Source organism: Pongo abelii, chromosome 6 (assembly GCF_028885655.2).
Source record: "Pongo abelii isolate AG06213 chromosome 6, NHGRI_mPonAbe1-v2.0_pri, whole genome shotgun sequence".
Lineage (NCBI taxonomy): Eukaryota > Metazoa > Chordata > Mammalia > Primates > Hominidae > Pongo > Pongo abelii.
Window position 1 is genome coordinate 104,937,426 of NC_071991.2, and position 14,829 is coordinate 104,952,254.

Genomic DNA, 14,829 nt, shown 5'->3' on the forward strand with positions numbered 1-14,829 from the left:
GCAAGGAGGAGACTGGTGGCTCCTTTAACAACATAGGTCTGAAATTACAAAGATTTACATACCTTCTTGACATCGTCTGCACTTTGCTTCACAGTATATACTACTTTTTCAATATATTCTGCCTCCCCAGAGTTTTGGGCAGCTTTCCGCTTAAGTTCTTCCACATTCCTCTCTAACTCGCTGATGCGCTGGGACGCGTTGAACAAGGTTTCCTCAGAAGCTGCTGTTTCAGACTCAATCTAAAAGCATGTCAATTTTCCAGCAAGCCATTAGTTTAAGAAATGGAATTACTATGAGTACAAGTTTGGAGGAAGATTTAAAAGTCTGCTGTGCCATTTTGCTCTAGACCAAAAGAAGTAATTACTAAAAAGAATATTTCAGGAAAAGTTACATGAAGTGTCTAACTTTAGTTTTTGCTACATTTCATATATTCACTTCATTCTTTCGGTACTTCTGATGATCTAAGCTGAGATTGATGTACTTTTTTCTGACAGAAAAAAAAAAAAAAACCCACCCCCCAAGGAGCATGATGTGTTGAGAAAGCATTTTAAGGACACCTGCAAACTTTGGCTAAAGAACATTCACAAATAAGCAGCTGTGTGAAGAGGGATTTCCACATAAATTTCCAACTTAATGTGAGTGGGAAAATAAATGTTAAACTCTAGTAGTGGAGATTTCAGCTAATTACTGAAGACATGGAGACTAGGGATGTTCTCTGAATTTCTATAGAATTGTGAGATGATGTATGGTCTGGGAACATTACAGCTGTAAACTCTAAATACACAAAGTTATTTAGGGAAAAAAATATCTGGGCAACTGGTGAGGATCCACATCTGATCTCCTTTCAAAGTAGAATCAATAAACATTGACTTTTAAAAGCTAGCCCAAGTAAGCAGTTGAGCCCACGACAAAAGAATCAATTTCACTGAGCACTCAATTTTTCTTTAAAATGATCTTCAAGGATGGGTCTAATTACATAGAATTAACTGAATAACAGTACTGCTATAATGAAGTTAATAAGGGTCAGTATAAGACATAGGCTAAAATTTGTAAATATTTCAAACCTAAGGACCCTTTAATTAGAATAAAATTCTTAGAAATTATAATTCTTAGAAGATAAAAGTTTGAGTGAATTGTTCCTGATAAGCTTTCATGAACATAGTTTAGTTAGAGGGTCTCTTTGTTTCTTATTGTTACTAACCTAAAACACTTCCTGCCCCCCAGGGCCCCTGAAAAACAGAACCCCAATTATTAACTTGCATCATCAAGCCACATCTCACCTATAATTCAGTATTTTCTAATTTGCTTTTCAGAACAATTTTTTTCAAGAAACAGGGTCTTGCTATATTTCCCAGGCTGGAGTGCAGTGACTGTTTGTTTACAGGCATGATTATAGTGCACTATAGTCTCAAACTCCTGGCCTTAAGTGATCCTCTCACCTCCACCTCCCAAGTGGCACACACCGCTGCACCTGGCTTTCAAAACAATAATTTCTACAGTCAGTCACTGACATAATATTCACTAAAATATTAATAGCAAACTGAGAAAATGGAAAAACCTAGAGATCGAAACATCAAAATATTTATAGTCTGGTGGGAAAACATAATTTTTCTAAATTTGAACAAATAGCCTGAAGAAAAAGTCTTACTGATACTCGAAATTTAAGGAGGAAAATGGACAGAGAAGAATTATTGGCCTTCATTTAACTGACAGCAATAGAATAGGGGAACACAGGTTTTTACCAACTAATGGTAATAAAAGCATGTTGAAAATTCATCTTCCCAGGTTTTAAACACATGGAGGATTGGCCTGAGAAGGATGACAATGCTGGGTATGGGAGCATTTAATTTCAAAGTATATTCTGAGAACATGTATAGGGATCAGATAACTCATCAATTTTCTTCATTTTTTAAAAACTCGTAAAATTGGAAGGAAAAAATTAACTTTCTGAGAAACAAAAGAATTTAATGGAATTATGTTTGCATTACTTCTTTTAAGAGATAAAGAGGAGTTTTAGAGCAAAGTGTTAGATCCCTATGAAAAATTCTTAATGAGTACTTTTAATATCTGGTAGTCACAGTATATTCCTTATAAAAAAACATTGTTTTCTATGCATTCTAAACAGAACAGGTTGTTTAGCTATAAGCGCTCTATTAGATTCCTCTAGAATTGGGTATTGAAAGCAGACTGACTGTTCTCCAGTAGTTTCCAAAACTACTATATAGTAAAATATTTGATCACCAAAATCTTGAGACATTGACTTAACCATATAAGCTGCTTTATAACATCAAGACAGTTTTCTAAACTATTATACTTCATACTACTGAACAGAGTATATGCTGTTTCCTCAATGAATAGGAGTGTTTTTATTTTTTTGAGACGGAGTCTCTGTTGCCCAGACCGGAGTGCAGTGGTGTGATCTCTGCTCATTGCAACCTCGACCTCCCCGGTTCAAGCAGTTCTCCTGCCTTAGCCTCCCAGGTAGCTGGGACTACAGGCACGCACCACTATGCCCAGCTAACTTTTGTATTTTTAGTAGAGAAGGGGTTTTGCCATGTTGGCCACGCTGGTCTTGAACTACTGACCTCAAATGACCCACCCACCTCAGCCTCCCAAAATGCTGGAATTACAGGCATGAGCCACCATGCCCGCCCAAGAATAGAAGTTTTTATCTTTCTCAGACTTTGTGGGGGAGAAAATGAGATGGGACGTAATGGTCCAATGTCTTCAGAGTCCTTTTATTCCTTGAAAACCTGTCTCCACTTATTTTTAGCATCCATGCTAACAGAGTAGTTTAGATTTATTAAAATTAAAGGAATCCTTTAATGTTGAGTTGTAAGAATTTCTGTTCATAGATAACAAATGTACTTTTCTGGTAAGTGTATATGTAGGTGTGTTCCCATACATGTAATGATTGTGTATGCTTACCGAAGTTAGCAGGTTCTGGGTTCCTTGAATGTCTTCATCTGCTTGTTTAATTGCCTTCTCTGCTGCGACCTGGGCCTTTTCTGCTTCTTCCAGAGCTTCCTTTACCATATCTGCAGTGACTTTAACATCTGTTGCACTTTTGCTGAGTAAAAAATAATGAGACAGTATATTGTTGCTGAACATGAAAAAAGTACTCTCAGTGTTCTTTTCTTTAAAGAATAGCCTTCCTGAAATGACCCAGAGAGACTCGCATAGGTCCTTCCTAGAAGTTTCATTGGTTAAAGAGATACTTTTTACTCCATAATAGATACACAAAATAAGCCCCTTAGATGCCATGTCTTTAGATACCTTGCTTTTTTAGCTTCTTCTAACAACATCTCAGCTCTGGCAATGTCAGCAGCACTCTGCTGTAGAATAATCTCTACTTGAGAAAGGCTTTCAACTCGTTCACGTATATCTTCTGTCAAGTTCTGTAACTGCTGTGGGGTGCTAGGCATCTCCATTTTCAATACTTCATTAGCAACTGCTTCAATGCTGTCCAAATCAGCACTATCCTCTGTGAAAAGCAAAGATGTCCCCAAAAAGAGGTGAAAAGAATAGATGGTTCATTCATTCAACCACTTACTGGTCATCTACTATGGACTAGCATGGTGGGGTTACACACCAAGAGACACTAACTTCCTGTTTATGAGTTTATAATCTGTCTGGGATTTCGAGGGGAGATGAGACCTACACGCACAAAAAAGTAACTGCAGACAACTGAGTACTACTAGAATTTGTTTTAGGCTGGGTAGTGAGGGAAACCTTCGTGGAAGATGAGGAGCTGATCAGATTTTAAGGGATAATAGAATTTGAAAGAAGAAAGGACAGTTCCAGGTGGGGAGACAGGAACGGCAGAGCATGTTATGGGAAAGTCTAGCAGAGTGAATCTGAACATTGTGGAAAACCATAGAGGGCCAGAGCTTAAAGCTGAGACTTAAAGGCAATGAAATCTTTTAATTGAGGTTGGACGAATAGCTCAGAAACTTGTGAATGCAGATATAGAGATTCGATATTTCTTACAAATGATCTAGGTTCAGGAAATTATAGAAAGGGAGAAAATTATAGAAGCAGGAGAACCGGAATAATGGGTTGTCAACGAAGCCAAGGAGTTTCAAATGTGAAATGTGGAAGATGGTGAAAAAAAAAGTTTATGAAGTTAAGCTTCAAATACGTCAGATCTTCATTTACTTTCAAGCTTTGTTTGTTTTAAACTATTGAACATAAAAATGGACCCCAGAGGATTTATTCAAATAAAATATGTACTTGAATGATGGCTTCCATGGAGTATTACCTAAGATATCCTTAGCAAATACTGTTGACTCCTTATTAGCCATGACTTTTTTCTTGCTAACAGAATACTGATTTTTTTCAGGCACCTGCCTCTAAGTCAGGTAAAATTATCAACCCAGCATTAAATATTAGTTTGCGAATTACTGTAATCACATTCCCATTTTCCAGTGACATTTATGCATTGGCATGTGACTTATTTCTGGCCGATGAGGTTTATAGGGATGACTGCTTAATGGCTTCTAGGGAAGACTTCCTCCTTTTTAAAAAGATACAAGGAATAGGTGGTCTCTTCTTCCATTATTAATCTTTATATGATGTCTGGGACTTTGGCAGCTACCTTGTAACCATGAGGAGCTAGAGGACAAAGCTGATATGCTTAAGATGGTAGAGTAGAAAGATGAAAAGTATGTGGGTCGCAGACCCAAGAAGCTATCCTGCTACTGGATATCTTATTAAGATGTGAGATAATAAACATCCTTTTTGATTAAGTCCCTTTCACTTGAGAGTTTTCTGTAATTTGCAGCCAAAACCATCTTTACTGGTAACACTTGAACTGTGACTAGCAACACTCTTAACTAACTATAGGTATAATATCCTGTAAATAATAGAATTACAAAGCTTTGGGGGCAATGCCAAAATAACAAACTCTACTTCTTTAAGGTTAGAGATTACTATACGTAATTTCTAACAAATTCCACAGTTTTCAATGTAACTATTTGACTTTTGATTGGCTACCTGAGTATCCTATCAGGTGTGTCTGTATCTGTATAACATTGGAGAAAGTTATTTGATACACATATATAAGTTTAAGAAGTGGAAACATTTAATATATGGACATTTTTCTTATTTGGAAATGTCACTTAGTACCCTGACAGAAATGGATTTTATCTAAAATGTAAACAGAGAATCACAAAGAAACAAATGTCTAAAAGTAAAATGAAAAAATTTCTTACGGGTCAAAAAGTTCCTGATTTGCTTGATTAGATTTCTCAGCTCCTCATTGCTCTTGTCCATTTTTTCTTTGGTAGCATTTGTCTTCAACAGAATGTCTTCAGCACTCTGTTTTGCCTCATCTGCCCTCAGTTTTGCTTCAGAGACCTAAATATGAAGAATAAATTACCCATGGAAGACTTCCATTCTTTCTAAAGGAGACCAGAATATTGGAAATGGCCCAGAAATGATGTTGAAAAACTATGTACTTGGAATCATATGTCTGGGAAACAATTTTCTCCCATTCAACAAAGTATTGTATTCTTACAGACTGCAAGTATTCAGTATAGAGATTCCTAAACAGTATTCTTATATAAATAGAACTAGCATTTAAAATTTTTCAAGTTGTTTTTTAACTCCTGGCCTATAAAATAGTCCTGAGTCTTTTTCTCCGGTGCCCACATAAATACTTAAAAAGTGTGTGTCACTTTAGAAGAATAAATGCTCAATTGCTTAGTATAGAGTTTTTGTCGTACAGCTGGATGTATTTATAACCCTGGAGTCAGATAAGTAAGATGGCTATCTGAAATTATCCAGTATAAGATTTAAACATCTTGCTCTAAAACATGTGTTGAGTGAGGAGAAAGCAAATTCTTTATCTGTGAAGAAAATCTCCCCATCTCTTTCTCAGACCTCACAGAAACATGAACTTTCATATTTGATTGTGATATGCCCTTCTCATTTCAGTTAGCATTTAGAATTGATTTCTCCCTTTCAGATCCTTCAGTCCACAGCTGAAAGCAAACATACATAACAAAAACTGAGGCCATCCACTGAATTACCATCTTGGAGAGCTGTTCCACTTCAGCCAGGGCACTCAGGACATCTTGGTCCAAGTCCATGGCTTTCTGCCAGGCGTTGTGTGCAACAGTAACCAGACCACCACAGCCAGGCCCCCCACACTTCTTCTCTCCTTCGTCAGTTCTGCAGTTTGGCCCGCCACATTCAGTCTCGGAACAGGAGGCCCCTGGGGGTGTTCCACAGGTCTGCAACAAGCCAAGGATCAGGCACAATACTTCAGATAGTGATTTCTGCTGCAGCAGAACAGCTGTGCAGGGCCTGGGTGGCCCCAGAGAATGTGTAGGTGGTCCTCAGCAAGGGTGCTTGAAAACAGTGTTTGGGAGACAGAATGGAGAGAGGAGGAAAGAGTTTAGGAATAAACTAACCTGCTTATTTCTGAGGAAACAATGGAAGTTTACAACTCATCAATATCTTCTGCCCAAATGAGTTAAAATACTATATGAGCTCTGCCCAGGATGCAAACATCTGCTATATCAAGTTGAATTCTGCCATTGCAAGGGCCAAGGAATGCCTTCCTTTTTTTCTAACCAGTTAGAGTTTAAAAAAAAAAAAAAAAAAAGCTATTGTGAACCATCTTTGGGGCCAGCACCAGCACCATGTTAACTCCTCCAGTAAATATGGTGACCTAGCCTTTTAGTAACTTCCCATCTAGTTAGGACTGGATCATTCCATGTAAAATAGCCAAGAATAGGTCAGATGCAGTCACTATGAAAGAAAGTAGACAAAGGAGAGACTGTAGAGGAATGCTACAGTTGTAGCTGAAGAAGTTGTTGGCTGGTGGGATTTGAGCAGGGGAAGTGGGAAAACATTCCACAGGTTAAAGAAAACAGTACAAACAAAGGAACAAAGGTAGACGAAGTGTTTCCAAATTACCACCCCCGACTGCCATCACACATGCATACAGTGCTCTTTTCTTACCTACCAAAACCTCTCAAAGATCACCACTTGGTCATGGCATACAAATGCAAATTGATAAATTATAATACAAGTGTGCTATGTGATAGAAAAGGCTGAGCAGGAAGAAAATTGCATTTAGAGCTGTTTGCGGAAATTCTCATACTGAAAAGAAGACAAGGATTTACTGCAGTGAAAAGGAGTTAACAGAATATTCCCAAACAAGTATTGTTTTAAAAAAGTACAAAAAAGTAGTTTTTAAATAAATACAATCAACTATTTAGCCTAATAATTTTAAGATGATTATAATCCCATTATATCTCAAATTACAACTAAATAAGTCATTTATCTGGCTTACAAAAACACAAAGTTTCAGAAAATAAAGTGTATTCTGTATGCTGTAGAACATGAGTCTTAAGAACAGAAGTGTAAAAACCTCGGTTGCTTTCTAAAAACAATCTGACAGCACACACAGAAGATCTGTTTTGTTTCAACAGACAGGGGCAGACATGAAAAAAAAAAAAAAAAAAAGAAAAAACCAGCATGGCTCTAGCTAAAACATCCACAGATACAGAACTAGAAGTACCTGAAAAACAAAAGGACAAAACTCTCTCTAAACAAGGAAATGGCAGTAAAGAACTTACAGAAAGAATTCTCACAGGATCATTAACAAAGACAAAAACACAGCAAGAGAACTGAAGCAGCTGCTAATCCCTAGGTAGTTTACCAGGTGGAAAAGCAAACACAGGGAAGGGCACACATTTGAAAGGCCAGAGGAACCCCGAACCCCACCCACCGCCCATGCATCTCCCTGCCGCCCACGGAGATGCCTCCGGTTCAAGACAAAAATCCTTTAGCATGCTTAGCTGTTTCTTGTAGGTCACAGAGAACTTGTTTGTGATGACTGATTTTTTTTTTTTTAACTACAATATGTAAGGAAGGAATCAATGCTGAAGGGAAAGATTGAGAGAATTGGCATTTCATGCTTAATAACTTTGTCTCCTGTTAGCTGCAATTTATACATTGCTCTAAGCCTTCATTTTTCTTTTTTCTTCATCTTTTCTTTTTCCATTTAATAAATGATGATAGATTATTTGCTCCCTATTTGCTATAAAGTTTCAGAAGATAATGAGTATAAACCTAGCAGGCATCAATAAACACTGTCTTATATTGTGACCAATTTTGTCTATTTCAGAGAAAGTGATGAGGGGAGGGAGGAACCATCACTAAGATAAGGCTGTAATGAAGTTTGAACTCTTCTGCACCTATGCACCTTCCATCTTTAACTTTCTCTGTGTCTCTGGGCTAAGAGAACACAAACCTTAGTCTATAAAAAATACCCTCCAAATTATTTCACATAGGTATCCTTCCTTGAAAACACAGGAAGGAAGAGGAAGAAACAGGTTCAGTTAGGCTTTTTTGGGGTCTTCTGCCTGATTTTCATTAAACTCACAACTCAATTTCATTTGGCTCCAGAGTTCCTTTTTAAAAGCTTCTGGGAAATGAATCTACTTTCTAGGCTGGTTTCAGGGTTAATCTTCACCAGGTAAAGTTACTGGAACAAAGGAACATAATAGCTAATACCCATGAAAAAATTCTTTTGCTCCCTTTAATTTTTAACGGAAGCCCCTTCAAGAATGATTCTGAATTCCTACACTGAGATGCGTTTTATAATTCAAATCAGAACAAACTAAAAAAAGAATGTCCAAGCTGGGTGTGGTGGCACATGCCTGTCATCTCAGCTACTCAGGAGGGTGAGGTGGGAAGATCGCTTAAGCCTAGGAGTTTGAGGTTAGCCTGGGCAACATAGCGAGACTCCATCTCTTAAAAAAAAAAAAAAAAAGCAGGGGGGTGGGGGTGGGCAGGGGTGTTAGCCTGTAATCCCAGCACTTTGGGAGGCTGAGGTGAGAGGAGGATTGCTGGAGACCCGGAGTTCAAGACTAGCCTGAGCAATGTAGTGAGACCCTGTCTCTACTTACGAAAAAAAATATTAAAGAAATGTCCACAGTGTAAGAAGGATCAAGTTTCAGTGCGATGTCACTGAGTAGCTAAAGCAGTATGGGAGAATAGTCATGATTCATTCTTTAGTTGAGGACCACAGAGAAACAAGAGGGGAAGGCTGGAAACCCATATGCTGCTGCTTTTAATCTGTCTTGGTTACAGATACCCCATATTCCAGGATCCAGAGACCTCAGCCTAGGAGTTTCACTCCTGCTGATTCATTTGCAAATTATTGTAATAATGACAAAGGATGGTTTTTTTTTTTTTGCTTGGCACCATAGCAGTAAGGCCACACCCCCAAGCCTTACCATTTCGGCAGCAGCTGAAAGGTCTAGGCTTTGCAGCTTGCCTGCCAGTTCATCAAGGAGGCGAGCCTGCTCCTCTTGTTTTTCCTTGAACTGGGATTCTCGCTCCATCATCACGTCTTCTACTCTGTCTCTCATGAGGGCTGACTGCTCCACAGTGCTGTTGGGTTCTGTGGTGGAGGCATTCACCCTCTCCTCTGCCTCAAGAGACATCTGGAAATACTTGGTAATGCTATCCAAGGCACCTAGGGTAGGAAATGGAATTGCCCACAGTTAACCTCATCATACTAGGCTTCCTCCCCAAGCAGTGTCTATATTTGGTGTCTTCAGGTCCTAAATTTACTGTAAGGTTTTAAAATTCAAGAAAAAATATTTATGAAGTACAGTTTTCATGAGCAATGAATATGTTTTGTCCCATTAGCACCTACTCCAGCTCGAGTATGGCAAACATCTGGGTGAAAAATGAAAAATTAAGAAAATCATGCAATCTTGTTTCTATACACAAGCAAACATCCGGTTCTTTATAAATAGCTGGTTTCAGGCAGCCTGAAGATTATATGACTAGATGACTTTTCTCAATCCTTTATTCGGATCCACTCAAATGACTAATATAGTAGCCCTCCATATTTGTAGGTTCCACATATGTGGATTCAACCAACTGTGGATGGAAAGCATTTGGAAAAAATGGTTGTATCTGTACTGAATGTATACAGACTTTTTTCTTGCCATTATTTCCTAAACAATAAAGTATAACAACTATTTACATAGCATTTACATTGTATTAGGTATTGTAAGTAATCTAGAGATTATTTTTAAATATACTGAAGGGAAAAAAAGAAAAAAGTAAAGCTGGGTGTGGTGGTTCACCTCTATAATCTCAGCTATTCAGAAGTCTGAGACGGGAGGATCACTTGAGTCCAGGAGTTCAAGACCAGCCTGAGCAGCATAGCAAGAGCCCATCTCTTAAAGAAAGAAAGAAAGAGAGAGAGAAAAAGAAAGAAAAGTATATAGGAGGATATGCATAGGTTATATGCAAGTGCCATTTTATATAACGGACTTGACCACCTGTGGATTTTGGCTTCTGCAGTGGGTTCTGGAACCAATACCCCATGGATACCAAGGGATGACGGTATTATATATAACAGCATGACATGTTTTTAGCTTTAGTCCAAAAGCAATCATGCATAAAACAGTATGGATAGTTGGACAGTATGATGTAACACATTTCTACATTCACTTTTTGCTGAGGATCCTATATGGTCTATGATATAAATAATGATTTGCAAAAGTTTTTTTCTGACCAAGCAGCATTCTTGAATGTGAAAGGATTTGCAGAAGTATTAATACCTTAACTATTCAAAAGAACCCCCTTCCAAGAAAAGGCCAGGGGATTAAACTACTAACTGGAGGGGAAAAAAAAAAATCAGGAAATGGATACCATTCTGATACAACTACTGCCATTCACTCTGTGGGACCTTTGCTATGTCTCTTAGGTTCTCTGTGCCCAAGTCCCACATTTGTAAAATGGGGACTTTGATCCTCATTTGTGCCAGAAACTGGATCAGCAAAAGTTTTAAATTTTATTAGAAAACTTTTTTCCCCCAAAAGTGCTGTATTAAAACGTTAGCCATATCGTTAAATCCATTGTCTGGGACTATTTGCAACAAAAAATGCTCACCCCGAATATCTGAGTTTTTGATAAATTCCAGTTGTTCAGCAAGTTCTTTCACAGTGTTGTCTAGGCTTTCGGCTTCTGTCTGTAGAGAATCCAGTTCTTTGGCTGTGCCGTTGCTTTGGGAAGTTGTGTCAGATAATTTCACTTCTACTTGAGCCATCATTTCTGTAACATCTTTAATCAGTTTCCTGTAAAGAGAAAGTTAAGCTTACTTACATAAAATAAACCCAAGGGAGAACTTTCATGTTTCATATTTTCTACTAGTACTGTATCCATTACTAATTTCAAACCAATTCAGTAATTTGTAACATTTCATCTCTAAGTGCTAGTTTTATTTTCCTTATAAAAGATTGTATTAAATCTAACAATTTTTCTTTGTTCAAAGACTTGAGAGAAACACAGAAGTACCACTCAGCTGAGTTGTGGCAGACAAGCCATTTAAGGGATTCCAAATTTCTGCTGTAACATGAGCACAGGTCAGAGTGTGGAGTTCTGGCTCCATTCACAGGCAGCTTCAAGCCCTTACAATTGTGAAAACTGAAGACATAAATGACTCCAGTTATACAATTAGGCCTCCCAGCCACCAGCCCAAAACATTCTTCCCTAAGCCTTGCGGATCTCCTTCAAGACGGAACATGCAGAGGGGAAGCCCTATAGCCCGCCACAAAGACAACAGGAGCCACCAGTATCAGCTTTCATACACTCCTGTCTTCCATCAGAGGGGGCCTCCTTCAACCAACAGCCTTTTTATTTTTTATAAGAAGATAGCATCTACTAAGAATGCAATAAGAAGATTTAGCTTTCACAGTATTTAATTTGGAATCTAAACCGCATTTTGTTCTGTACTTTCAAACCTACAAAGCTGTACTTTTGACATCTATTTTGTATATTATTGTGTACATAGTGTGTATATGGGCGTGTGTGTGCACATGCGAGTGTGCTCCAGGTGGGTGTGGGTAGGGTTGTATGTGTATTGTAAAGAAAGTAATATTTGAGCAGACTTTACCTCTGCGTATTATTGGTTCACCTAATTGAATATAATTGTCTTCTTGGGGATATAATAGTATAAAAAACCAGGAAAATGTAAAGATGCTGAAAGGTTGGGAGCCATTAGAAAAATGATATGTAAGGCTGACATAAAACCATAACCCAACTCAAAGAAAAAGTACTTAAAGGGATCGTTTAAAATGGTAGATTAAATTACATTTCAGTGCCTTTTTTTCCTGAGGGTAATATACGTAGTTTCTTTTTTCAGTGCTTTGCTTCTATTAATTATATGACCCACAGAAGGCTTTCATTTCTTCTCAGGTCTCATAAAATGATACAATTTTTTAAAACAAGCAAATCTAACATCATATTTTAAAATAAGGCCACTTTGGTTCCTAAAACATGTATCCTTGGATAGTATGTTGAAAAAAGTAATGGAACTAGTTTTCCTGTGATTATTACAATCTGTCTAGTTAAATGAATAGTGACGGTAGAAACAGAGCTGTTTTGGGAATGTAATCTCTCTTCTGGCAGGCTCTCAAAGGACACCAGATTTTTTTCTTCCTCCCAGAGGTGCCTAAGACCCAGGCCAAGAATCATTTCCTAAACGGGCTTGCATTCGGACCATGGCCTGCCAAAACTGTGATCTCTGCACATTAGGAGGCTTAGTCTTTTCAGTGAGGTAAAATGCCTCATTAAATGCATTGTCACTCTACATCAGACGTTTCCTAACACTCTGGCCAGCTACATGGTCTTGGGCATAAAACCCAAGGCTTGACATCAAGGTCCAGTTACTTTAAATCTAGGTCTAGGAAGGACCTCCTTCCAGTCGCTTGAGCTAATGTCAGAGTCCTCTGCTACTCATGCCTGGTATGAGATGAAAAGTCCCTCTGGCTTCTTAAAGATGCTGATTAAAGTCTCATCACACACAAAAAATGTTACTGTCATTTCGTCATATAAACACTTCAGTGTGCAGGATTTAACTGTGAAGTGGTCCCCTCAGGCCTAGATGGTGAGTCTGCAGTGAAAAAACCATAGCATCTAGGGAAGCACAGATGCCTCATACCCTTTTCTGTTTTTGTCCTTTAGCACTTAGGTCTTATTGTGCTGTTTTGGGGGTTCCTTTTTGGCAAAAGGAGTTGGGATGTTTAGGGGCAAGAGAGGGGAGGTAGGAGAAAGGGTAGATAAATGATCCTTGAGAAGTTCAGCATCACTCAGCTCAATTCTCTAGGCTTCCACTAACAAACACTGTCCAATCAGAGGGAAGATTACCTAGAGAAGGGGTGGGATGAGGACTTTTCAGCGTAGAGCAGCTGTTATAACTAGATGAATGAAGCACTGGTCTGGTGGACTAATGGCGGAGAAGCAGAAAAAACTTGAAGGTAAGGAGTCTTATTTTGAGGTTATGGAATTTCCCCCATAGTAGCAATACTTAACAATTTATAATTTTCTGCAATCCTGTTGTCATTTTATATATAAATCCTTTCATTACTTCATAAGGTAACGGCATATATTATCCTACCCCTTCTCCACAGGAGAGAAAATACAGGCTCAGGAATTGAGTCATCCAAGTTCACAAGCCTAGCATCAGAGCCAAGACTCAATTATGGATCTTTGTCTTCTAAATCCAGCATTCCTCCCATTTTACTGACTTAGAAAATGATTTGCAAGGAGGAGCACTGAATATAATGCTTGCATATTCTGTACTGCAGCCTCCAGAAGACTGGTCCCCACAGATGTGCCAACATTCAGTCACCCAAATGCCCAGTCAAGACTGCTGGAAAATAAATGGCTCAGAATCTGTTTTCACCCACAGGACTAACGAAACCTCCTGATGGAAGCAACATGCCAGGAAATCTTTGCTGTTTACTCATAAAGCTGAAAAAATATTGTGAGTTATTCCTCCGGCTCATTAACTACTTACTCTGCTTCCTCAAAGAGATTCCCAATGTTTTTCAGTGGCTCTGCTGCGGGGCTCTGCGCCAGGATGTCTTTTATCTCGCTGACTTTCCTCTCCACCGAGTCCACAGTCTCACGGTAAGGCCCGATCACACCACTGATCTTCAAGGCCTTGGCTTTCTCCAGGAATCTGTGTGTCCTGTTGGTCAGCTCGGCAATGATCACATCCCAGAGAGCAAAGCACTGGTGGCAGGGTGTGCAGTCAGGGAAGACCCCCGAGTACCCTCGCGTGCACTTGTCACAGCGTGGACCCTCAACACCCTCAACGCAGACACACTGGCCCGTGGACTGGTCACACTGTGGTGTCTCAATGCCCCTGGGGTCACAGTCACAGGCTAGAAGGGAATAAGCAATGCTAGCTGATCTATTTGATCATGAACCTCAGTGACAAGATGTGGCATTTAGAATACTCATTTCACTGTGAAAATGGGAAGGTGTCAACCATCGACGACAATTGACCAATGGCTCAGGTAGAGACTGTAGCATCTTCCTCTAGCACATGCATGACTTCAGTGGTTGCTAACCCCTTCTTAGCAGTAATAATACTTTAAACAGAAATGTTTTACGTGAACGACCCCATTTAACTCTCACAGTAACCCTATGGGATAGGTGTTATAATAATCACTATTTCACAGATGTGGGAACTGAGAGATCAGAGAGATTACGTTACATGCCCCAAGTCTCACTGCAAGGAAAAGGCCATGCCAGAATTCTGATTCAGTTCTTTGCAACTCCGGAGTCTATACTCTTCACCTCCGTCCTGCCTTTGCCTCCCCCTTACTTAGGATTTCCCCTCAGACCATGTCTGTACAAACAATCCAGGTTACATCCTGATAATGTGCCACCTGCTCAGATAATGCTCAGATACATCACAAATGAGCAGCTCCTAACATACCTGACTCTTATCTCACAACAAAACATACTTGATGAAATGCAATAAACATGATCAAAACAAAA

General features: G+C 39.0%; 1 protein-coding gene and 1 long non-coding RNA gene across 3 annotated transcripts in view; one reads left to right on the forward strand and one right to left on the reverse strand.

Annotated features, from left to right (window-relative positions):
- Nucleotides 1-14,829, reverse strand: part of LAMB1 (laminin subunit beta 1) — a 79,402-nt gene that overhangs the window by 2,339 nt on the left and 62,234 nt on the right. For both annotated transcript variants that reach the window (XM_009243142.4, XM_063726116.1), the window contains 8 exons: nucleotides 13,838-14,207; nucleotides 10,930-11,114; nucleotides 9,255-9,496; nucleotides 6,033-6,236; nucleotides 5,214-5,358; nucleotides 3,277-3,484; nucleotides 2,929-3,070; nucleotides 63-239 (listed from right to left, as the gene is read on the reverse strand). In XM_009243142.4, the coding sequence (XP_009241417.3) occupies nucleotides 63-239; nucleotides 2,929-3,070; nucleotides 3,277-3,484; nucleotides 5,214-5,358; nucleotides 6,033-6,236; nucleotides 9,255-9,496; nucleotides 10,930-11,114; nucleotides 13,838-14,207 (1,673 nt within the window). The remainder of the gene's footprint in view (nucleotides 1-62; nucleotides 240-2,928; nucleotides 3,071-3,276; nucleotides 3,485-5,213; nucleotides 5,359-6,032; nucleotides 6,237-9,254; nucleotides 9,497-10,929; nucleotides 11,115-13,837; nucleotides 14,208-14,829) is intronic.
- Nucleotides 11,110-13,988, forward strand: LOC134761782 (uncharacterized). The gene is made up of 2 exons (XR_010140907.1): nucleotides 11,110-13,295; nucleotides 13,449-13,988. It is a non-coding gene; the product is annotated as an uncharacterized LOC134761782 (long non-coding RNA).